A 24,773-nucleotide genomic window follows, 5' to 3' on the forward strand; every position below is an offset into this window, starting at 1 on the left:
GTCACGTGAGTAGCCTACTCACAGGGCAAGCAATATTCCGTTCTCCGGGATTTCCCGAAAATCTACTTTCGGGTTTGGAAGTGTTTGCAGTTAAATCATTTTCTTGAGTTTATTGAAAGGAAAAGACGCTTGTATTTGCCAGTAAAATCATATATTCTACACTTCCATGCAGTTTTGGTTTGCAGACACGTGTGTGAGTTGACTTGAGTCCCAACTTTTTACGAGCTAAACGAGTGTGGGAAGATCGAGGCTGTATATGACTCGACATCAACCGAAACTCGGCAAACCGGAGTGACACAGTAGGTTATTCTACTATTCGTACTATTTTGCTTTATTTGACCAAAATAATGCTTTTTCAACATTTTTTGGGGTCATATCATGTCATGTTTTAAAATGTTATCGATCTTGTAAATTGTAGTTGCTACACTTACGTAGACTGTTTCAAACATTAGGACGTACGCAGCGCACAAATACAAACGACGATATTTAAAATCACTAGTTGAAAAACATTGCAGGCGAAAGGCTGAAAAGCCTATTAGGCCGTTTATGTTATGTTATGTTAAACAGTGTTTGGCTGTTTTTGAGAAAACGCGTACACATTCGGACCCAGCGCCGGCCATGAAAAAGTGCTGAGAATGTTTTTCCTGGTACGTTATATGGAAGTGTCCCTACCATGTATATTATAAATATTTTGTATCATCAGTCACAGCTTATACAGAGCATCACACATACATACACACACACACACACACACACACACACACACACACACACTTTTTATGAAGCAAATATAGGCTTAATGTCTGTGTATTTTTCTTATGAGTAGCAGCTATAGACATGAGCCTCATATCAAACCAGCCACAAATAGTCTGTAAATTAGGGCCCAATTAGTACAGTACATTCCTTTTTACTGAAATCTTGCGTGGGTGTAGAGGTGTCAACACCCCTAAACCACCGCCTGAAGAGGTTATATTCAGAACTGACACAATCATGTGTGGATTGATGGGAATAACCCAGCTTATTGAGACCTTACAGCAGGGATCTAATATAGGTCTATGCTTACAGTAAAGGTTTTTCATATGATCTGTCGTTGTGGTGCTGCCGAAAAGGCTTCTCGACTACAAGCGAGTGATAAAACAATATGAGTGTCAGTGATCAGTGAAGGTAATAATTTCAAACGGAATGAGGCAGAGCGATGTTAAGATATCAAATAACCAAACAGATTTATTATTACAGGTTATTTGATATGATAGTGAAGGTAATAACAAAAAGTCGGACCTTTCTTTCAAGTGTCTTAGTTAGACCTTGTTAACAAAACTGTTTAGGCAAAAAAAAATAAAATAGTCTGTTTACGGTAACCCGACCGACCCTATTTTTTTTGCGCGACCCTAGACTTTTTTTTGGCATTTGGGGGAAAAAAAAAAAAAAAAAAAAATTCTTGGTTTTTTTGGTAAAATAACGTAAAAATATGTTTTCTGGTAAAAAAGAATTAAAAAAAATTTAAAAAATCCCGACCTACCGACCCTATTTTTTGGGCCTATGTTACCGTAAACAGACCTTTTTTTTTTTTTGGCCTTAGAACAAGAGTTTGGACATGTTGGTAAACAAAAGGTGAAGAAAGAGCTACATGTGTGTCTTTTGGAGACATGATGGAATATATGCCTACAGAAAGCCATGGTTTTATTCAGTTACAAGTGGGCCCTGCGCCATTGGCCGTAAAATCTAAAAATGTCCTATCACAATTCCCTTCAGTGCGTCAAAGGGCGCATTGAGATTACGTACCACTGCGCCACCAATTAAATGTACACTTTACATCGGATCACACACACACACACACACACACACACACAGATAACACGATATAGCGGCTAATTCTCAGATGGCACCATATTGCACTATTTTGCATCTTTGGTCAAAACGCGTACAGGCCTCTTTGGCGCTTCTTACCTTCGACCATGCCTCAACGGAATTTGGTTGAGGGGGACAATTAAATGTCTCGTTGCCTTTTTCTCCCAGGCTAAACCCTGGAAAGTTGCACAGTATACTCACTTGAAGTGACCAAAGCAAAAGTAACAGAGGGTGAACATTTGGAAGATTCAGGTAGGCTGATTGATTGATGTTTTAATGATGTAATATAGTTCTTGAATACACTATACACCCTGTGTCTGATGTGTCTGAAAACACCTCCGTGCGGAGGGGTTTTGCAGCCAGCGCAGTGAAGATAAAGAGGGAACATTTTCTCGGCTCGCACAGCAGCAAGCAGGATGTCTCTAGGCTGTATCTACAGCAGCATTTCTGTGATTTTACAGTTTGCTTTACCAAGTATGAAATGCTGCAACAGAAGTCTGTTGCATATTTTGTATTGACTCCACTGACCTGTCTGGTCTCCTTTTCCTAATATTGTAATGGAATCTTGCCTGATGCTGCAAGATGCTTCAACAATCAGTTTTGTATATAAAAAAAAAACCCACTGATTTATCTTTTATGTGGTTGCAGCATAATGGCCGAAGGAGTGCGAGTGACAGACATTGAGCATCAGTGCACTGAGGTCTATTTGTGGAAGTATTTTCACAAGGCAAAGGAAGTCTACTATCCTTTGCTCAACAATGATGCTGTGATTTTATTTAGTTCTGCAGAAGGTTTGTTGTTGTGTTTTTTTTAATTTGTTTGTGAATTCAATGTTTCAACCCATAGATTCTGAAGTTTGCTTTGTCAATTATACATGTGTGGTTTACTAATAAGACTTTTGTAACCCAAAGAACACCAACAACAAAATAAAATGGACAGAAAAAACACAGAAGAAGAAGAACAACAACTTTGAAAAGGAAACTGCACACACACACACACACACACACACACACACACACACACACACACACACACACACACACACACACACTCACACACCCTCACATACTGTACACACATTAACACTCTGAGCCAGGGTGATTTTGAACATAACACTTGTCAACCAATTGTAATATACATGGAGAAAATAGAGGCTTTTGAATGCGTGTGGGATCTTTTTGATTGATGTAATCTGTCTTTGAGATTAGTTGAGACTGAACTCTGATAAAAACTTAATTTGCATAAGTAAGTTCTATTTAGTACTGAATGATCCATTCTTTTTAAAAAAAAAAATTTTTTGTTTTACATTTAGTCAAGTTTTGACTAAATGTTTTAACATAGAGGGGCCGGGGGAATCTAGACGAGGGTTGTGGTGTATGTGCACATGTCTGTGTGTGTGTGTGTGTGTGTGTGTGTGTGGGTGTGTGTGTGTGTGTAGAGCGATTCAGAGTTAACTACTGGACTGATCTTTATGAAAAGAAAAATTCATTTTTTGGATAAATGTCTTTAATGACGTCATATCGGGCTTTTTGTGAAAGTTGAGGCGGCACTGTCACACTCTCATTTTTCAATCAAATTGATTGAAATTTGGGCCAAGCAATCTTTGATGAAGCCTGGACTTTGGTATTGCATTTTAGTTTGGAGGCTTAAAAATTAATTAATGACTTTGGTCATTACAAATCTGAAAATTGTAATTAAATTTTTTTTATAAAACGATCCAAAAACAATTTCATCTTACTCTTCATCATTTTCTGATTCCAAAATCATATAAATATGTTATATTTGAATTAAAAAACACCTCTGAAAATTAAAAATTACATTTCCAACATCGATTTAAAAACAATTTCATCTTATCCCTTGTCGGTTCCTGATTCCAAAAACATATAGATATGATATGTTTGGATTAAAAACACGCTCAGAAAGTTAAACAGAATAGAGATACAGAAAAGCGTGCTATCCTGCTCAGCGCAACCACTACCGCGCTATTCTGGATTGTCAATTTCACTGTCTTTGCCACGAGTGGGGGACTGACGATGCTACGAGTATACGGTCTTGCTGAAAAAATGCAGTGCATTCAGTTTCATTCTGTGAGTTTGACAGCTTGACTAAATGTTGTATTATCACCTTACGCGACTTGTTTATTAAATTGTGCTTGCCTGAACACTGTATAACATTGGTGCTTGAATTTCTACACTTTACAGAGGCAAATGAAGAGCTGAATCGCAGTCACCAAACATGGAAACTTCAGCCGCTTCCTCATCAGGTTAGCTCATTGATGGTTTTATAATCCTTGTTCTGTTTTCCTGCTTGGTGATGCAATGTGAGTGTTTTTTCCATATTTTTTTTTTGTGGGGGTGTGAATCATTGTTAAATTCTCACATGCATACTCCTACCAAAAGCTGTTATATATTGAAAATACTGGAAAAGAAACCTAGAAAAGTCTGGCCATCATACCCGATTTGTTCTCCAGCCAGATAATATTGACACTCTATTTTGTTGTTGCTTCACACAGGTGTTCGATGTCTTGGTTGCCTATGTGGACATCGACCTGTCCAACATACTCATCGCCACGCAAGCTTACATCAACAACCTTACTTACATCGGCAATACTCGTGTCACGTTTAACGTCACGACAAAACAGGCAATGCTCACTGGAAAGTCTTACCAGGTGGGTGGAATGCTTCTGATTGATAAAATCTGTGTGACAGGGAGACTACCGTCGCCCTTCACAGCAGGCTCTGCAGAGTTGTTGGCCTTTGAGTGCGAGCTATGTATAGCTCGCCGGCTAGACACCTGTGGATTGTACAGTTCTGTTTGTGATGGGGTCCGGCGGCTGCTGTCTCTCTGTATGTTCTTGGTTTCCTTTGTGTATAACCAAAACAGTTTTTATAGGGCTAAGATATTAGCCCTAAAGTTCTCAATCCTATTTGATTGGACTTCGCCTCCAAAGGTGATTGTTGTGTTTCGGCACTCGGTTACATCTGTGTAACAAAAAAGACTTTTAAAATCAAGAAGGAAAATTGTTAAAAAAATCAATTACAGGAAGTGTTTTTTGGGGCACATTTGATCAAAGTCTACATTTACACAGTTTATTTTTTGTTTTGTCTATGAGTAACTCTTGTTTCAGGTTGAGTGGGGGTGGAATTACCTGCTCAGCATCCGAAACAACCAGCTGCACATTGCCAGCTCCATGCAGACGGACCCAAGCGGGAAGTCAGCAACGCCCAGAATGACGAAGACTCGCCCGCGTCTTCCCGATACCAGTCACCCCTCACCACAGCAGAGATCCAACCCTAGTCACCATGTAGAAATTCCTCCCAAAGATCCCGGGAACACTCACTTTTCACCGGAAGCTGGGGATGTTAGTGACATGGAGTTCAAGGGATTTTCCAGCCTTGAACTGGTTCCTTCAGCTCGAGGTTTGGTTAGTTCAGGTGGCCATGGAAACACAGGATCTTCACCACACGCACGCCAGATCAGCAAAGAGGAAAGGGAAGATCATGATGAAAAAAAGAGTACCATCTCTGTGGATGCAATACCCACAGCAAAGACCGGAAGACCAAGCATCTTAGCTGCCAAGCCAGGGCAGGACGATGACAACGAAATTTTCGATAAGTTGACCAGACATCCAGAAGGGGAGAAGACACATCCAGCTGAAGATAGATCCTCAGAATTTGTTGATGTCAGTCAGTATGGTGATGATTACGGAGCAGACCCCCAATCTTCCTGCAATGAGTCAGATGATGTGAAAGCAGGAGCTTATGGAGAAACGTCAGCGACATCGTTTTCAGATGACCAGTATGCTTTACAGCATGGCGCCTTTGCTGAGTTGTCTCGGAGAAATTTTGACGTTGGTGAGGAATTGGGGATGAAACTGAAACTGAAGGTTTGTTTATTCCTATGTGACCTGTGCTCTATTCTTGAAAATGCTCAATGCGTTATAAGATACTATACTTGTACTTTGAATTGACTCTCACTTGATCCAAAGGTTTCTTTCCGAATCGTTTGATCTGAAATTAGCACCACGTACTGGCTGAATTATTTGATAATATCATTGATGAACGTTCCGAAGAAAGACAATACTCAGTAATATATGAGCATGCATGTTTTGCATTTTATTAGTCTATTCATACTTCAGTGTACTTTGAATCATTTATGTAACTGTTGCAGTAACCACCACCACCATTACCCCCTATTCCCCTCCCCTCTCCCCCCCCCCCCTTCCCCCGCCACATCAAAATTTCTGCAAAAAAGTAGTAGACCCAGAGCTTGAAGGATGTTATCCACTGAGGAATTCTCATACAACAAGGCCATTGCAGAATATGCTCATGGAAGCCTTCAAACTTATGCTTTTTGAATAAAAAAAACCAAGAAATAAAACAAGTAAAAACATAAATAATAAATGATTTATACTTTTTAAAGTTAAAATTGCTTAGATCTATGAGTGAAGTTCAGTTGTTTCTTCACGCAGATGTACGTTGGCGACATAACGAAGAGTCAGACAAGCGCAATAGTGAACCCAACCAGCGGTGATCTGAACAGTATGGCGTGGGGCGGAGTGGCGGCTGTCATAGCTAGGGCCGGAGGACAAGAGATGGAACTGGAATGCTACAATTTGTATCGAAAGCTTGGACAACTAGCACCGGGTGAGGTAAGCTACTTATAATTTTTCTGTTTCCGCGTTATTGCAAATGTTGAAATAGGTCAGGATTCCGCTAAAAGGAATCATTTTTGTATAGAATCATTGAAAGCTAAAAATTGTCATCTTTTGACAGATTTGTGAAAACAATTTCATTAGGGAAAAATAAGAAAAGAAGTCGGTGATGAGTTGATTCTTTACTGAAAACAAAAAACAAACATGACGTTTCGGATCATAGATCCTTCGACAGATCTAATTTCATTAGGTACGTATAATTAGGGAATATGGCAGATGATTATTGTTGTCCAAATGGAGCGATTGTCTTAAATTTCCATTTAAAAGGCTCTACAGATCTGAGAAGGTGAGATGAGAGGTTTACAAGCATTATATATGTCGTGCCGAATTCACGTAATTGCCGAATTCGCGAAATCGGCAACATTTTTGCCCATTTCACGTAATCGGCAAAACGCTGCCCATTACGCGAAATCGGCAGCGTTTTGCCGAAAACGCGTAAATGCGTGTAAAATGTGCCCATTTTGCCAAATCGGCAGCCCGTTTTTGGCTTTAAAGTTCTCAAATGCCTGGGGTGTCATTACACTTAAACAGCTAGATACTCGAAAGGATAAATGTTGCAATAATCGATAAGCTATGGCAAGTTATGGCAAAAAGTGTAGTTTTCGTGCATTACCGGAGTTATGCTGGACACAGACCAACACAGACCATAAAACCACAATAGGAAGGTAAAGCAATGTTAATGCAATGTTCTGGTGACAAAAAAAGTAACAGACTGGCTGTCACTTTTGCGAAATGGACACATTTTAGGAGCCTTTACGCATTTTCGGCAAAACGCTGCCGATTTCGCGTAATAGGCAGCGTTTTGCCGATTACGCGAAATGGGCAAAAATGTTGCCGATTCCGCGAATTCGGCAATTCCGTGAATTCGGCACGACATATATATAGGAAGGATAGCGTCTTTAACTTCTGTTGTGGGTGCAAATAATCTTAAATTATCAAATTGAATTACTTGCAAGAAATGCAGGTTTCTATTGCAGAAAAGTGAACTATTATTGTGTCATTATCTCAAATGACTGTGTGATCTTGCTAGACAACCCTGTGTGTATGTGTGTGTCTCACAGTGTATATGTGTGTGTCTATGTATGTTTGTGTCAGTGTGTGTGCGTGTGTGTGTGTCCGTCTGTGTTGGTGTCTGTGTGTCTTCATGTCTTTTTCTTTTTTTCTTCTTTTTAAAAAAATTTAATTGGGATGTATACATGCTTTCTTGTTGGCCATCTTGAGTTCATGAGCGTCAAACTTATCTGCAGTGTATGACAGTTAAACCATCTGCTAATATTTGTCACAAGACCATAAGAATACGTACCTCTAGCAAAGGCAGAAGTCAGGATGTGTGTTCAGGAAGAGCTAGGGAGCAGGAAAGGAGTCCCCATGAAAAAACAATGGCAAGAGATATCTCCCAATTGACTTTTATATCTTCAGGTGGTGAAGACAAAAGCCTATGGCCGACTCGGCCACCTGAAATGTGTCATTCATGCTGTGGGACCTGCCTTTGTCAACAAGGAGCAAGAGAGAGGCGTGTATGAACTGGCAGAGACAATCGGCAATTGCCTGGTGTATGCTGACGAGAAATGGAACCTTGATTCTGTTGCTTTTCCCTTTGTTGGCACAGGTATTTAAGCAGGTTTTTGTTGTTTTGTTTTTAGGTTTTTTGCAAGTACAATATCAATCATTCAATCCATCTATTGATAAATGTATCCATCCATTTCAGCCATTCCTGATCCACCCATCTGTCTGTCTGTTCATCCACTCATCCATCCAATCCATCCATCCAATCATCCACCCATCCATTCATTGTATGTGCATTATATTCTGGAAAGGAACTGGAAATCAAGAATATCAGTGAATGTTCCAGATCTTTTATCAGACAAAAAATATCTTCCTGTCGTACAAAAGAAAAACAACAACAGTTGTTGGACTTTAAATTTATGTTCTATATACTTGTGTTTAAAATGTAACCCATCAATTGATTTCTGCATTGTTGCACGGTGTTTGTTTGTTTGTTTGTTTGCTTAACGCCCAGTCCACCACGAAGGGTGATATCAGGGCGGTGAATTGACATTTAACGTGCGCCACACACAAGACAGAAGTCGCAGCACAGGCTTCATGTCTCACCCAGTCACATTATTCTGACACGGACCAACCAGTCCTAGCACTAACCCCATAATGCCAGACGCCAGGCGGAGCAGCCACTAGATTGCCAATTTTAAAGTCTTAGGTATGACCCGGCCGGGGTTCGAACCCACGACCTCCCGCTCACTGGGCGGACGCCTTACCACTAGGCCACCGTGTTGCGGTGTTGCACGGTGTGGAATTATACTCTATAGTTTATAGTTAGACAGCCTAGCTTTTCTGTGCAGAGTTTTTTTGTGTGCTTAAAATTCCTGCTCTGCACAAAAGATATAAAAGCCTAGGTATATAGGGGTGTGGGTCCATATAGCTCAGTTGGTAGGGACTGGCTAAATTTATAGCTATTTTGTCTATACATTATCTGCGTGGATTCAACAGAATTGGCGTGGGATTTATTTACCATAATCAAGTTTATATATGCAGACTCTGTTTGGTGTCGGAACACCCATTTGTGCACACATGCGCACAGTCAAGATCCCCCAAGTTCACAGCGAAAGTCTTGGGGCCTGAAAAACAGAACACATGCAATTTACATTGCTCGCTAAAAATCTCATTATCATGATGGTACTTGATTCTTTGACAAGACAAACCCAAGTTTGGTGTATCAAAGACTGAACTGCATTAGACTTGTTCGAGTCAAAATATCACACCATATCCTGAGCGTATTACTAGTACCTGTCCCAACATAGGCCTATTTATTGGTCCAATAGGACACTAAATTCAAATGGTAAAAAGCCTGGGTGGAGCTGTGGTACACATGATTATTGACATGTGAATAAAGGTATCCGCTGGCTTTCTGTGAAAGTTGAGGCGGCACTCCACATTTTCAACCAAATTGGTTTAAATTTTGGTCAAGTAATCTTCGATGAAGCCCGGACTTTGGTATTGTATTTCAGCTTGAAGGCTTAAAAATTAATTAATGAGTTTGCTTATTAAAGTTGTCATTAAAATCGAATTTTTGCAAACAGATTTACAATTGATTGCATCGTATTCTTCATCAAATTCTGAATATAAAAATATATACATATGTCATGTTTACTCTTAAAATGTGATCACAATTAACGAAAATAGATTAATTAGTACTACGATTAAGATTTAAGAAATCAATCCAAAAATTATTTCACCTTATTCTTTATCATTTCCTAATTTTAAAAACATACAGATATGATATGTTGTATTCACAACAAGCTCAAAAAGTTAACAAGAATACAGAAAAGCACGCTTTCCTGCTTAGTGCAATACGCTACCGCGCTAATCTGGCTTGTCAGTTTTACTGCGATTTGCATGTGGAAAGTGAGCGATTTCCTTCTCACGGGGATTGACGAAGCTGTATTGTCTTGGTTTCATTCCGTGAGTTCGACAGCTTGACTAAATGTAGTAATTTCGCCTTACGCGACTTGTTTTATTGTTGCAGGTATGTTTGGACTGTCTGTTGACAACTGTGTACTGGCCGTGGTGACCGCCTTGCTGGTATTTGGCTACGATCGAGTGTTGAAAGAGCCTGGTAGACATGTGACTTTCCAGCCCAAACTACAGGAGGTTCACTTCATCAACACCGACATCAACAATGTTGTCGAGGCCATCCTCATCGCAGAGGATCTGTTCAGTATTGAAACCCCGGACTCTGCTCTGCAGAGAATCAGAGAAGGACGCCGGAAATACAACCATCACGGCTGTGCTCTGTGTTCTGGGTGAGTATCTGTGTATAGCCCTCCCCCTCCCCCCTTTTACATACACACAGGCAGATGCTCTTTCTCTCTTTCTCTCCCCCACCCCCCTCTCTCTCTCTCTCTCTCTCTCTCTCTCTCTCTTTCTCTCTCTTTCTCTCTCTTTCACTCTCTCTCTCTCTCACCCCCCCCCCCACCCTCCTAGCAGACTCTCTGTGTCTCTCTCTGCCACCTCCCCTTCTGCTTTCCACTTTGCCATTTTTTCATCAATGTTCTCTCTTTGCTGTTTTTTCAGGGGTTCCAGGTGCCAAGCTAGGAGCCATGGTGCTGTCAAGGAAATGGAGTATTACGCTGCCTACGGTATCAGCAGCCCACACAAGCAGGGTGCAGGTCCTCAAGGCACGAGCCGCCAGTCCTCAAAGGAGACCGATCAAGGTCACACAGATCACCTCATTCCAGAGGAGCACAAGGTAGACTACGCTGGAGGCTTTCAACCAGACGATTTGGATCCTGGTCTCCTGGTTTATCCACATCCAGAGAATGCAGATCACGTTGACGCGGAATTTGTGAGCAGTCCAAGCATAATCAAAAAACAAGAAAGGTATGTTGTTGGAACGTTTAATTATTAACAAAACAGATACGTTACATTCACAGATATTTCGTTCGACCTAGCGGTCTTTTACGTGCACTGACAAAAGAACACTTATTATACCCCAAAAAACTTAGCTGACAAAATGTTCAGCCGCTTGCAAGGAAGACACAAGCGAGGCAATCAAATAAAATAATTAAATAATAATTAAACGCTCCATCAACAACATACCTTTCTTGTATTTTGATTCTGAATTTTAGAACGTTGGCAGTCTATTTGTTGTTACCGGCACGGTTGGCCTAGTGGTAAGGCGTCCGCCCCGTGATCGGGAGGCCGTGGGTTCGAACCCCGGCCGGGTCATACCTAAGACTTTAAAATTGGCAATCTAGTGGCTGCTCCGCCTGTCGTCTGGCATTATGGGGTTAGTGCTAGGACTGGTTGGTCCGGTGTCAGAATAATGTGACTGGGTGAGACATGAAGCCTGTGCTGCGACTTCTGTCTTGTGTGTGGCGCACGTTATATGTCAAAGCAGCACCGCCCTGATATGGCCCTTCGTGGTCGGCTGGGCGTTAAGCAAACAAACAAACAAACAAACAAACAAAAAGTCTATTTGTTTTTGGATTTCAGTCCTAGCATTGATGGCGAGGAACCCAGGTTCTCAGATCGTCCCCAAACCAAAGACGCAGAAGAAGAGGACTCTGATCATCTTGCTGGCTCGGATGACACTGAGCTTGAAGCTGACGAAGCACAGCTGGGCATGAAAGATGAGGGCAACTCCAGTCAGCACCAGTCCGATCTTTTGGCAGACGTCAGGGAGCTTGATTCTTTTTCTGATCTTGGTCAAACGTCAGTGTCCCGACCACGATCTGGCTCCTTTGGGTGAGTGTACATTTGTTCAACTGGTAAACAGTTGTGATCAAAATGTTAGTCCTCATTATTATATTTTCAGATTCACCGCAATGTTTAAGTGTTCTAAAAGGAATTAGGAGTTTTTGGTTAAGTTACCTGTCTATTTTGACATGCTGCCCTTTCAACTTAATTGAAGGCATACAGTTTACTGGCTGATATTGAAAGGTCTGCGACGGGCACAGTGGCGTGGTGGTAAGACGTCGGCCTCCTAATCGAATCAGGAGGTCGTGAGTTTGAATCCCGGTCGCTGCCGCCTGGTGGGTTAAGAGTGGAGATTTTTCTGATCTCCCAGGTCAACTTATGTGCAGACCTGCTAGTGACTTAACCCCCTTCGTGTGTACACGCAAGCACTAAGATCCTGTAATCCATGTCGGAGTTTGGTGTGTTATGGATACACGAAAATACCCAGCATGCCTACTCAGCGAAAGCAGAGTGAAGCTGACTATGCTCTCAGAGTATAGTTTGGGGAACCCAAATGGGCAAACGAGCTCACACGTAACCAGACAATTCTGGAACGCTGAAGAAGAAGAAGAAGAAGAAAGGTCTGTCAAGAAATTCTTTGACATATTTTATGCTTATTGTGATGATAAATTGTGGAGGTTGTACAAGGGCACAGAACCTATATATAGTCTACTAACAGATTAAAAAGCCTGCACAACATATTTGTCATTGATAAACAGTATGCAAATAAGCGACTCTTGTCTGCAGAACAATGGCTCAATTTCTCTTAGATCAGGGGCAGTGTGCCCAAGAAAGTGCCCACCTGGGTGGGACCCAAGTGTAGAGTCCGGTTGGTTGAAATTTAAATTTGATTGAGTTTTTAACTAATCTAACCACATGCTTTAGTCCCACCCAGTTCGGCGCTTCCTCATGCACACTACCCCAGATCTCATATATTGGATCTTTTACCTACGTATATATATGTAATTTAAAACGCAGGCCTGTCCATTTCTCAAAAATAGGCTGCTCTCTCCTTTTTTTTAGTGAAACCAAAAGTTCTTCACCAATAGACGGTGACGAAATATCCCCAAGTTCTTTTCGCCGCAGCAAGTCATTGGACGCTTACAGTTATGACTGTTCAGGCGAGGAAGCAGAGGGCCCAGCAGAAGCTGAAGCAGGAGGGACTTCACTGAAGGAAACAGCTGATCAAGGGGAAATAAGCTCCAAGGGTAAGTCGACATGAATGATTTAATCAGCAGGTCTCGGATTGAACAGAACAATGGACCCCCCCCATCCTCCCGCCCCTTTTGAAGACTCCCTGTTTTAAGACCACCTCCTACCCTCCCCCCTTCCCCACTTCCACCCACCCCCCTTAAAAGTCCCTAGTTTTCCAAATTTGGTCCCTTTTTGGCTCACGTAAGTGTAGCCTATGCAATGCTAACTTTTGTCTGTCTGTGCGTGCGTGCGTGCGTGCGTATGTATGTATGTGGTAGAAACTTTAACATTTGACTGAACACCGAAATACTAATTTTACCTGGTTATTATTCAAGCAACAGCTTCAAAGTATTGAAGCAATGATCAACATTTTGTCGGCACGTATGTAGTTAAAGTGTGTATCCAAAGAAAACGGGTGGTGGGGGGTTTTGGGGGGGGGGGTAAAAACAGCTGACTGGTTTGTGTCGTGTGTGGTATGTAGACCAGGTCAGGGGTCAAGGTTAGGTCAGATCGCGTGAAGGATTGTGGTATAGATACAGTTATCACCGAGCTGCAGTTTGCCGATTCGGAGAAGACGATTTCACATTGTTCGGTTTCGTAGCTCCAGAAAAATAGATAAAGAAGATACCAAAGGAGATTTCCTACAGGTTAATCTGCACAGCGTGTTTCTAGTGTCTGGGCGAGGAAGCGCTGTCGAAAGCGCAGTGTCGATCTGGCCATCTGGCAGTCGTGTCCCCGTAAGATATCACTGTCGAAACACACCAATAGCAGAAGATATCATCACACAGTCAGTCAATGTTAGATATATTGCTAATTCTCTGGACATTTTGTATTTATTACGAGACAACAACCATGCAACACAAAACCACCCTTGGCATCACAAATGACATTCTATCCCAATCACTATCCTACCACTGATCCTCCAGTTGTGGTCTCACACATAACCTTTTTTCAACTGGGCGATCGCAGTTAGGATACCAATCCAAATAACCGTTACAGTTATGCTGGGCCAATTATACTTTGTCAATGCAATTACAAAAGTGATGATCAGCAATTCGCTCTACTATGCCAAGGGAGGTAAGTTGAAGACACAAGAGGTATGAACAGTTCAATTCACATTTATTCATGTTTTCCACATGTTGCAATCTTTGTATTATACATATTTGGCATATGAATGGGCACGGATAGGTAGCAGATAGACATGGTTAAAGTGAACACTATTAGCAACCCCTTCCCCCCCAGTTAGCTGGCCCCAGATTGACTGACCAGCAACAGGTCTTTCTGACCATCCTAGCACTACCTCAGCTAGCATGTGGGTGATGTAAACCAACCCAGTGCTTTCTTTAGGCATACATGCTGCTGCTTTTGTAAGTGCGCTGCTCCCAGCTCCTCACAGAGGAATTCTAGGCTTTCAGGCTATCTGGAGGTGACAGGACCCCGAACCGCACCACATCCCGTGGCTTGTTAGGGCTCACACTGGGGTCCTGCAGTACAGCTACGAAAAGCTCTAAAAAGGTTTCATTTTCACTAGAAATTACATGTTTTAAAACTTTAACAAACTGAAATAGACAGACATGTAAAGTGTTCCCCTTTTCCATGCCTATCTTCCGCCATTCGTGCCGAGCAGACAACATACACACACGCGCGCACGCAAAAAACATGATGATACGCTAAAGGACGACAAATTATACATTTCTACAACACGTGTTAAAGCAATTAAGTAAATATTACCACCAAGACAAGACAAAGGGGATGGAGGGTGGGCTTTTTCATTCAAACTATGCATATTTATCCAAATGAGTGTTAAACTAAGTACGCAACTCTTACACATTACTACATGACAAAGGGGATGGAGGGTGGGCTTTTTCCTTGTAGCAAATTCGTTTAGCGTTGTTCTCTGTGTAGACTCAGGATCCGAAGAGGCTAAAGCTAGACTCTTCCCACGTGACACTGAGTCTGCATACAACTGAACCGTTTAGGGATAAGTGTGTTCTTTAGCCTCCATCGAATGTTAGGCTAAAAGATGGTTGTAGCTCGTCATAAAATCATTTATGGCAGAAGCCGAAATGTATTTATTACGAGACAACAACCATGCAACACAAAACCACCCTTGGCATCACAAATGACATTCTATCCCAATCACTATCCTACCACTGATCCTCCAGTTGTGGTCTCACACATAACCTTTTTTCAACTGGGCGATCGCAGTTAGGATACCAATCCAAATAACCGTTACAGTTATGCTGGGCCAATTATACTTTGTCAATGCAATTACAAAAGTGATGATCAGCAATTCGCTCTACTATGCCAAGGGAGGTAAGTTGAAGACACAAGAGGTATGAACAGTTCAATTCACATTTATTCATGTTTTCCACATGTTGCAATCTTTGTATTATACATATTTGGCATATGAATGGGCACGGATAGGTAGCAGATAGACATGGTTAAAGTGAACACTATTAGCAACCCCTTCCCCCCCAGTTAGCTGGCCCCAGATTGACTGACCAGCAACAGGTCTTTCTGACCATCCTAGCACTACCTCAGCTAGCATGTGGGTGATGTAAACCAACCCAGTGCTTTCTTTAGGCATACATGCTGCTGCTTTTGTAAGTGCGCTGCTCCCAGCTCCTCACAGAGGAATTCTAGGCTTTCAGGCTATCTGGAGGTGACAGGACCCCGAACCGCACCACATCCCGTGGCTTGTTAGGGCTCACACTGGGGTCCTGCAGTACAGCTACGAAAAGCTCTAAAAAGGTTTCATTTTCACTAGAAATTACATGTTTTAAAACTTTAACAAACTGAAATAGACAGACATGTAAAGTGTTCCCCTTTTCCATGCCTATCTTCCGCCACCTAACAGCTATTCTATAGATGTTTTTCGCCAATCCGTACCCATTCCAGCCCCCTTTTAGCCTAAAAGCATAGCTGTTAATTGCAGTTCAAAGTCAGCTTTGAACTGGTCCAGCCCCTTGGTGCTCAAATGCACCCCATCTTCGGCAAGGTAGCTGTGGTCAAAATTTGGGTGGTAAACAATCCGTCCCTTTTCTTTCTCTTGCATAATGCGGCCTCTCGCCTTTCGGTTTAATTTTTTTTTGTTTTTTTGTTTTTTTTTTTTTGTTGCGGGAATTTTCTCCCCCGTTGGAAAAGCTTTCATGTCTCCCGAATTTCGCGGGAGCATGTCCGACCAGACAACGGTCGCTTTCGGGCAAAAAGCCCTAACAAAGCATACCAGATCATCGAGTTCCTCACGCCAGCGCTTCTGGTCAACCCGGCACACGTCGTTCCCTCCGACATGGAGTACCACATAGCTCGGTGAGGGGGCGCCCCCAGTGCTTCAATCAGCTTGGCCCGAGCCCGGGGAAACCCAAGGCCGGACTTCCCAGCCCACACCACCGGCAGCGGTAGCTGAAGCCCAGTGCCTTTTGTACTGCAGAACTGCTGCAGCCTGACCACCAGACTTGATCCCAGGATAAGGACTCCTGGAACTACGATGACTCCTGGAACTACGATAGAGAAGGTGGATTAGGACTAAAACATGAACTCATTTCTATACCTGTACCTTTTGTCGTCACTACTTGGAGGTGACAACCTTCCAAAGCAGTAACTCTGAAATATTAAAGAAAAACACAAAGTAAAAACAAACGCTGCAGCGGTGTGAACCAGCCTCATACAAAACACACAAAATCTTTTGGCGGTGAAAACCTGGCCACTATTCTATTTACACAAGACCCATACTATCACTCCAAGTCGGGCCTGACATACTTTGTCACTGCCTGTGATCCCCACCTTCCCAAAGCCATAATGTCTCTCATGGGCGTGCCATTGACCGCAGCTGTGGTTGCTGCCCCAATACGAAATGAGTGGGAAGTGAACCTGTTTACTTTCCAACCCAGAACGCTAGCCCCTTTCTTTAGAACCGCCTGAAATTGGTATCGGGTCAGTGATGACCCATCAAAGTGCTTCCACTGGGCAATCGCTCTCACTGGGCAAACTTGGGGATGCCTCTCGACTCTACGCATCACAACCTTTTCGCCCTTGTTTGCTTGGTCTGTTTTCGACCCCGCAATATGGACGGTCAGGTCTTCTCCTAGTACCACATCGGCATAACTGATCCCAGTTCGCCCTCCCTTTACTGCGTTCCCTTGGCCCACTATTTCACTGACCCGAAAGAAACCAAAACGCTGCAGCAGGCAAAGCAAAAGGCTGCTGTAAACAGTGCCTGTTCAAAAATATTAGCACACACCCCCGGGAGGACACCAATTAAATCCTTGAGTCTCTGAAAAGTGATAGGTTTCCTTTGATCCTGTCGTCTATCCAGCTTAGCCATGCCCTGCAATAACTTCTTCAACAGGAAATGCTCTGTGGGGTCATCCCATCCATTCAGCTTGTGTTTTGCACCAATCCCAGCCAAATAGGTGCGAGCCGTTGTATGGGCCCTTCCCGTTAGTGAGAGATGGGCAGCAAAATGAATAACATGCTGTGACGGTACAGGCCACTCATGCCCCTATGTGTGCCATTCATAGCTGCTGTGGTGGCTGCCCCGATGCGGAATGAGTGGGAGGTGAATCTGTTCACCTCCCAGCCCAGTGCCTTCGCCCCACTTTTCAGCATGGCCTGGAACTGGTAGCGGCTTAGAGGCGCGCCATCAAAATGCTTGAAGAGCAGCCCTGACCCGCTGGGTCTGACTTGTAGATAAGCCTGCATGGCCAATACTGGGCAGGCTTCCGGATGCCTCTCTGCGACGCTCTACTTTGTCTGCGGCAATGGGCAATAGGGGCTCCTAAATCGCAAAAAGTTGATAGCATACTGTCCAACATTGCGTGAGCTTGCTCCTCGAAGCACCACCCCCACGAAATTCATCCAAGTAGTGGATTACATCACAGGAGAAGTTAGCTTGTTTCATGCACCACTCTAGAAAGGTACTAAATTTCTCAAACAGGGGGGGGGGCACGAGCTAGAACATCCAAATGGCAGTGCCTTGTCAACAAAGAACATGCCTTCGACCAACATGCCCATCAATCCAAAATCTAAAGGGTGTAAAGGAAGGAGTCTGAATGCAGACTTGATATCCATTCATACATGTTACTGCATCAAAAGTTGTGTATTGTACGGCGCATAGCTTAGCTGATATACCTCCGTCAACCGAACTATCCTCATGAGGTTATGAAAGATCAAATATCAGTCTGTGTTCTCCTGGTGTAAACTTCCACCAACCCCACAGGGGAGACAATCAAGTCTTTCATGCTTTCTTTCTCCCTGATATGGTATCCTAAAGCCCTGGCTAAAATCCTTCCCTAAGAACCTGAGCATCAGCTTGATTGGGGTACTGTTCTAATGTATGAACTAACTTCACCAGGCAGATGGGCGAGGTGGCTAAGCCATCTAAGCCCTGGCTTGGAGGGGTGTCAACCGCCTCGCAGCTACTTTTGTCCGTTACCGAAGTGAAAGGGCTGTCCAGAGCCTGATTCCCCCTTTTCAGCGCTTTGCCCCTGCTGACTTGCTACAACCAGCTCTAAAATGTTCTATTACGCCCACATAATGCCTCATATAAACTTCGCATCGACACTTTGGGATAACTGCGGTGATGTTCATTTAAAAAGACTCAATTCCCTGCATCGCCGAGCTGCAAAACTTATTCTGCATGGTTTGAATAGGTCCACGGATGATAAACTAAAGCTCTTGAATTTCCTCCCCTTGAAAGATCAGTTGACGTTAAACGAGACTGTGTTCATGTATAAAATTCTAAATGACGACTGTCCTAAATATTTGCAATCACATTTCAAACATGCCTAAAGGGGTATGGGTCCCAAAAATTCGTCCCTCCTATACCTCGCATAGACCTCTACAAATCGAGCTTAGCCTTCTCGGGAGCGTTTCTCTGGAACTCCTTCCCCCAACAGATAAGAAATGCAACTTCAGTGAAAATGTTTAAGAGACAGTCACGTTCACACATCATTCGTGAATGAAATGTCTTGTTCGATTGTTATTTTGTTAAACATTTTGCACTAGTGTTGACGGATGTGTAGCTGATCGGAGCAACTTTATTCCCAATGAAAGGTATAACTATGTCAATGTAATTTTGTGTTCTCCTTATGTAATTCCTTAAATGCACATTGTGTTGCATTCCATACAATGTATTTCTGTATTTTGTATGATTGAATTCATATTTGTAATGTGCGTCTGTCTTTATATAAATAAATAAATCCCTGCGCCTTGAATATGTGCGCAATATAACTTGCATAAAATAAAAATTAAAAAATTAAAATAAATCCCTGCGCTTAGAACTGTACCCACGGAATACGCGCGATATAAGCCTCATATTGATTGATTGATATGTGTTGTATAAAGGACAGGTTGGAAGAATAGGCTTTGCCTAAAACCTTTATCCTTTTGTAATAAAGTTCTGAGCCTGAGTCTAACGCCCTAATCCTGGCTTCAAAATCTTGTCTAGCCTGATTGGCCGCCACCTCTAGGGATTTTAACCTGTTAACGAAGCCCGCATCAGTACCTTGCTGTTGTTGAGGTTCTTGTCTGCTGGCGTGCTCCGCCTCTTCAAACCAGGCCCCCTGGCTGTCACTGTCACTGCTGGGCACGTGGGAAGACGCAGCTGCGGTCCCTGTCCGGCGCTGTATTTTGTTCTCAGCCTCCCTCGGCCTAGGCAGCTCCTCCTGTGGCCTTGTCGGTCTCTTCCCCTGGGTTGCTCTAGGAGGTCGGCCTCCCGAACATGTTGTTACCTGATCAACTAAGTAACTGTTAAACAATTAGTATATTATTATTAACATTGTTATCAGTTGTTGCCCTGCATACTCGGCTTGCTTGTTATTCTTGCTGTTGGGTGCACTTCTAATTTTTGTTAGTGCTACTGCTACGCCACTAGTATTGCTAACATTTGCACTCCAAAGCTAGTGATTCAACACCAAATAAACAAAGGGAAGTAATCGCTCTTTATGCATGCATACGCATGTGTTATGGGGTAAGCGAGAGTAACGGAACCTTATCCTGGCACCTGAGAGAATCACAAGCATTGAAATGAACAAGCTACTTTCATCCTCAATGAATATTCGATGGAATTGATTACTTCCGAATTTCTCGTTCGAACTTGGGCAGGTAAGCTTGTTAGCTTTGGGGTGAAACTCGCCACTCTAAAAGCAACCCGATTCCACTGCTTGTCCAAAGTAGGTCGCATGACTCATCACGCGCGTGCACAGTGTAAACTCATGCTGCTGGAAGCTTACTTCTATTTTTAGCTCGTTACGACATTCACTGATTCAGGAGGAATAAGTTCGAAAACGTTGCCCGACGGCAGCACTGTCCCCAACTAAAGGTAGCAGATTAAAGATTTCCTCTAGTGTAGCGATAGGCGATATCCTCCAGCGCAAAATCACTTCCAGCGCTGTGGCTGTTAATTGTTAGTGCCAGCCCCCGTTCTGCCATCCCGGGAACAAAGGAAACCGGTCTTCTGTCGACCCACGCTTCCGATCGATTAAGTTAAAGTCATTAATCTACTGACAAAATTCACGATTCTTTCACCTAATAAACTTAAGACTACTAAAGATAAAAGAGAGTAAAATTGAAACCCTGATCGTCGCTTGCGGATGCTTGGTCGTCTTTTTTCTTTTTCCTTGTAGCAAATTCGTTTAGCGTTGTTCTCTGTGTAGACTCAGGATCCGAAGAGGCTAAAGCTAGACTCTTCCCACGTGACACTGAGTCTGCATACAACTGAACCGTTTAGGGATAAGTGTGTTCTTTAGCCTCCATCGAATGTTAGGCTAAAAGATGGTTGTAGCTCGTCATAAAATCATTTATGGCAGAAGCCGAAATGTATTTACTGTAAAGAAATTACAAAAGTATTTGTCTCAGTTTTGGCTGTTCCATATCCCTCCCTCTGATTATTATTTCTTTTTGTTCACTCTTTTCTTGTACTTTTCAGTATTTCAAAATGTCTTTTCTTTCAAAAAGTCTTATGGTCACTTGCTCAACTAAATTCTGGAATAATTACATTCTCATATATATTTGTTTTTAAATTTAGGTGTTTTTGTTTTTGAAGTGGGGATGCAATAAAGAGGTCGTCGATATCAAAACTGATATCGACGGAAATGTCGTCGATATCACTTTTGCACTGAGCTCAGTTTTGCCCAATTGACCAATGGAAATCCACGTAACATATGAAATAGCAATATTTACAAATGCAGCTTAAATTTCTACCCCAGTTATGTGCTATCGCTATAATGCTGCAAATACAAATTTAAAGCATACAGTACGTCAAACGTGCCCGGTCCGATGTAAGACTTCTCCACTTTTAAGAACTTCGTTTTACAAATGAACATTTCATGACATCTGTTAATTCACCTCCATATTAAGACTGGCTCCTTTCAAGACATGATTTTCTCAGACTTTTGGAGGTCTGAAAGGGAGATTCTGCTGTTGTTACCTAGCACATTGCATCATGGAATCATGTGTCATACAGGCCAAACATTGGACGACGGCAGCAGTGACAGTGAGGAGGAAGGAACAGACAGTAACTGCCCGGTCTGTCTGGATCCCATCAAGAACAAGAAAAAACTGCCCTGTGGTCACACGTTCTGCACTACCTGTGTGGACTGTGCCATGGCCGTCAACCCTAAATGTCCAAAATGTCAGCGCAACTTTGGCATCACGGAAGGAACCCAGCCGAAAGAGGGTAGCATGACATACACAGTCAGTCGTCATACGTCCCTGGCTGGCTATGAAAGTTCTGGAACCATCATCATTCAGTACTTCATTCCTGCTGGAGTACAGGAGGTATTCAGTTCAAGGCTGGTGTGTTCCACTGGGATATATACTGTTTGCCTGTAGCAATTCGTCTCTTGGTCAAAACGCCAAGACAGTATTGTGGAATAATTAAGGCAGACGACGAAGTGCTGAAAGCCTTTTTGGTTTTCGGTATTTGAATTATAGATGCCTTGTTTTTAATAAGTGATGGATGTAGAGAGTAAGAAAATCCAATTTTAGTGAGTTCTATACAGGAGAAGCGTTAGTTTTGAACTGTTATGTTATTTCTTCTAGTTTCAATGTTGCACTACTTCTATTCCAAGCATTTTGAAAATACATGTGTGATGATCGAGGGCAAAGTTTACTATGATGAAGACAAAGTTTACTGTGATTTGAAATAAGTTTTGGCATTTCGCCAACTGGCAACATCAAACGCCATCCTTGTACATGTCAAAGACTAGCTGACGTGAGAATTAATGTTTACACCTACCATGAACATTACAACCGCATATTGAACCAACAGGGGAAAAACTTTCCAATGCAAGAGAGGTCATTTACACGAGGGGTGTTCCTTGTGGTACAATGGTTTCATAAAAAAAGCCCCTTAAGCATTTATCAAGCCTTTCTTTTCCTAATATTTTTAAAGGCCTGCCATCGATCTGCTATTGCAATCAACAGAAAACTTTCCGATGCAAGGAAGATAATTTACAATAAGCATTTTTGTTTTGGTCTGTGCAATGGTTTTGACAGACACAAGATCAGTGACAAAAGTATTTTTGTAGCCTTATTATTTTTCTTCTTCTTTCATTTCAGGCCTGTCACCCCCAGCCGGGTCAACGCTACAACAGCGTCCAGCACACAGCGTACCTGCCTGACAACATGGAGGGGAACGAAATACTGAAGATGCTGCGTAAGGCCTTTGACAGCCGCCTGGTATTCACCATAGGCCATTCTGCCAACACTAGGGCCGCTGGTGTCATCACCTGGAATGGCATTCACCACAAGACGGCCACGCATGGTGGACCTGACGGGTGAGTGGTGATATCATGTTACTTAACGACATGCGATACAGATACATGCACAGCCTGGCGGTGACCTTAATATTAATTTAATGAACATACTGCTGATGTGTTGAAGTCACTGAGTCAAACTTTATTCTGCAGCACGTTTTGCCCTGCTGAAGATCTAACAGAGAACGACAAGAAGAAGAAGAAAGTTTATTCTCAAAATTCTTTGTCGCTTTTTCGGGAGACATGCATGTGTAACCGAGTGCACAGAGCACACCAATCACCTTAGTAGGCAAAGCCAGTCTAACAGGGTTGTGAATTTTAGAGCTAAATTATGAGCCCTGCAAAAAGTGCCATGGGTACGCAAAGGTTCCCAAGAGCATACAAGGTGACAGCAGCAGTCACACCCCATCACAGACAGCATCAGCCACACCCCATCACAGACAGCAGCAGTCACACCCCATCACAGACAGCATCAGCCACACCCCATCACAGACAGCATCAGCCACACCCCATCACAGACAGCATCAGCCACACCCCATCACAGACAGCATCAGTCACACCCCATCACAGACAGCATCAGTCACACCCCATCACAGACAGCATCAGTCACACCCCATCACAGACAGCATCAGCCACACCCCATCACAGACAGCATCAGTCACACCCCATCACAGACAGCATCAGCCACACCCCATCACAGACAGCATCAGTCACACCCCATCACAGACAGCATCAGCCACACCCCATCACAGACAGCATCAGTCACACCCCATCACAGACAGCATCAGCCACACCCCATCACAGACAGCATCAGCCACACCCCATCACAGACAGCATCAGCCACACCCCATCACAGACAGAACTCTACAATTGACAGGTGTTTAGCTGGCAACTGATGTAGAAGAAACGTCGAGCTACTATAAATAGCCCCTGCTCAAGCCGTCAAGGTCGGCAGACAACTCTGCAGAGAGTCAGTGCTGTGAAGGGTGATGCAGTAGCCTCCCTGTCACACATGCAATATGTGACGCCATTATTTTTCTTTTCAAACTCTGTTTGGCTTTTGACGTAAGAGATTTCACTTTCAAACGAAAGGGTAAAAAAGATATATCTTGTTTAAAAAAAAATTGATATGGTACTATGTATGTCTTAAAGGTACATTCTTTCTTGTGTAAGTGATACTGATGGGGTCTATGTCGACCAAAAGAGTGGGATTCCCTGTGGGTGGATTCCCTGTATACAGGAAACACCTCAGGGTGGAGTTCCTGTTGCGTTTCACTGATCTCGCTGAAAGTCACGTGATGCTTAGCGACATCGGTAGAATTTAATGTTTTCAATCTTTTTTGATATTGCTCAGAAATTTGAGTATGGCTTGCAAGTTTTATTGAAAAACTCCACCCTGTGGGATTCCCTGTATACAGGGAATTCCCCTGCAGGAACGCCACCTACAGGGAATCCCACTCTTTTGGTTGACATAGACCCCTTCAGCGTGACCATGTTCACCACCACAGATTTGTTCAGGCATTTGCACGTGATTAAAACATCGCGCTACTGCTTTAAACCCATGCCAAGAAATTAAACAGCCCGACTGCTTCCTCTTAAGATTTGAAATTCATCTTTGAATTTTTATTTTTTGTGACTGCTATGTCAATTTACTTAGCCCATTTTTTTTTTAAAGGTCCCACTGTACTCAGAGAACAGTAATGCTTTTTCTTTTTGAACTATATCATATGTTATGAAATTTGCTAAATTGTATTGCATGTTATTTTATTTTATTTTATTTTATCTTATTGTATTTTATTGTATTTTATTGTATTTTATTGTATTTTATACTCATACAAAATTGTATTTTGTATTGTATTCAGTCCTTTGTTTTTTAACTTTGTTCATCTTACCACACATCTTACAGCGATGTCCCTTACTAGATGAGGAACGAAAAGAAGTGTGGCCATCACCAACTCCCTTGCAGACCAAACTATACGGCAGTCGACAGGAGTTGGAGAAAA

General features: G+C 42.7%; 1 protein-coding gene and 1 long non-coding RNA gene across 3 annotated transcripts in view; one reads left to right on the plus strand and one right to left on the minus strand.

Moving 5' to 3' along the window:
- The first annotated feature begins 6 nt into the window (after positions 1–6).
- LOC138982968 (uncharacterized) overlaps positions 7–24,773 on the plus strand; it is a 26,868-nt gene continuing 2,101 nt past the window's right edge. The window contains exons 1-13 of the mRNA XM_070356361.1: positions 7–299; positions 2,497–2,639; positions 4,050–4,111; positions 4,361–4,516; positions 4,976–5,734; positions 6,320–6,499; positions 7,982–8,171; positions 10,104–10,380; positions 10,652–10,957; positions 11,573–11,824; positions 12,839–13,023; positions 21,477–21,790; positions 22,574–22,791. Coding sequence (XP_070212462.1) covers positions 2,501–2,639; positions 4,050–4,111; positions 4,361–4,516; positions 4,976–5,734; positions 6,320–6,499; positions 7,982–8,171; positions 10,104–10,380; positions 10,652–10,957; positions 11,573–11,824; positions 12,839–13,023; positions 21,477–21,790; positions 22,574–22,791 — 3,038 coding nt within the window. The 5' untranslated portion in view covers positions 7–299; positions 2,497–2,500. The remainder of the gene's footprint in view (positions 300–2,496; positions 2,640–4,049; positions 4,112–4,360; positions 4,517–4,975; positions 5,735–6,319; positions 6,500–7,981; positions 8,172–10,103; positions 10,381–10,651; positions 10,958–11,572; positions 11,825–12,838; positions 13,024–21,476; positions 21,791–22,573; positions 22,792–24,773) is intronic.
- Positions 14,112–20,847, minus strand: LOC138982966 (uncharacterized). 2 transcript variants are annotated; one of them, XR_011461019.1, is made up of 2 exons: positions 19,518–20,847; positions 14,112–16,494 (listed from the first exon to the last, which is right to left on the minus strand). It is a non-coding gene; the product is annotated as an uncharacterized lncRNA (long non-coding RNA). The 2 variants fall into 2 exon arrangements; XR_011461018.1 differs by having other exon boundaries at positions 14,112–16,512.

The sequence above is a fragment of the Littorina saxatilis genome, linkage group LG12, assembly GCF_037325665.1.
Source record: "Littorina saxatilis isolate snail1 linkage group LG12, US_GU_Lsax_2.0, whole genome shotgun sequence".
NCBI classification, from domain to species: Eukaryota; Metazoa; Mollusca; class Gastropoda; order Littorinimorpha; family Littorinidae; genus Littorina; species Littorina saxatilis.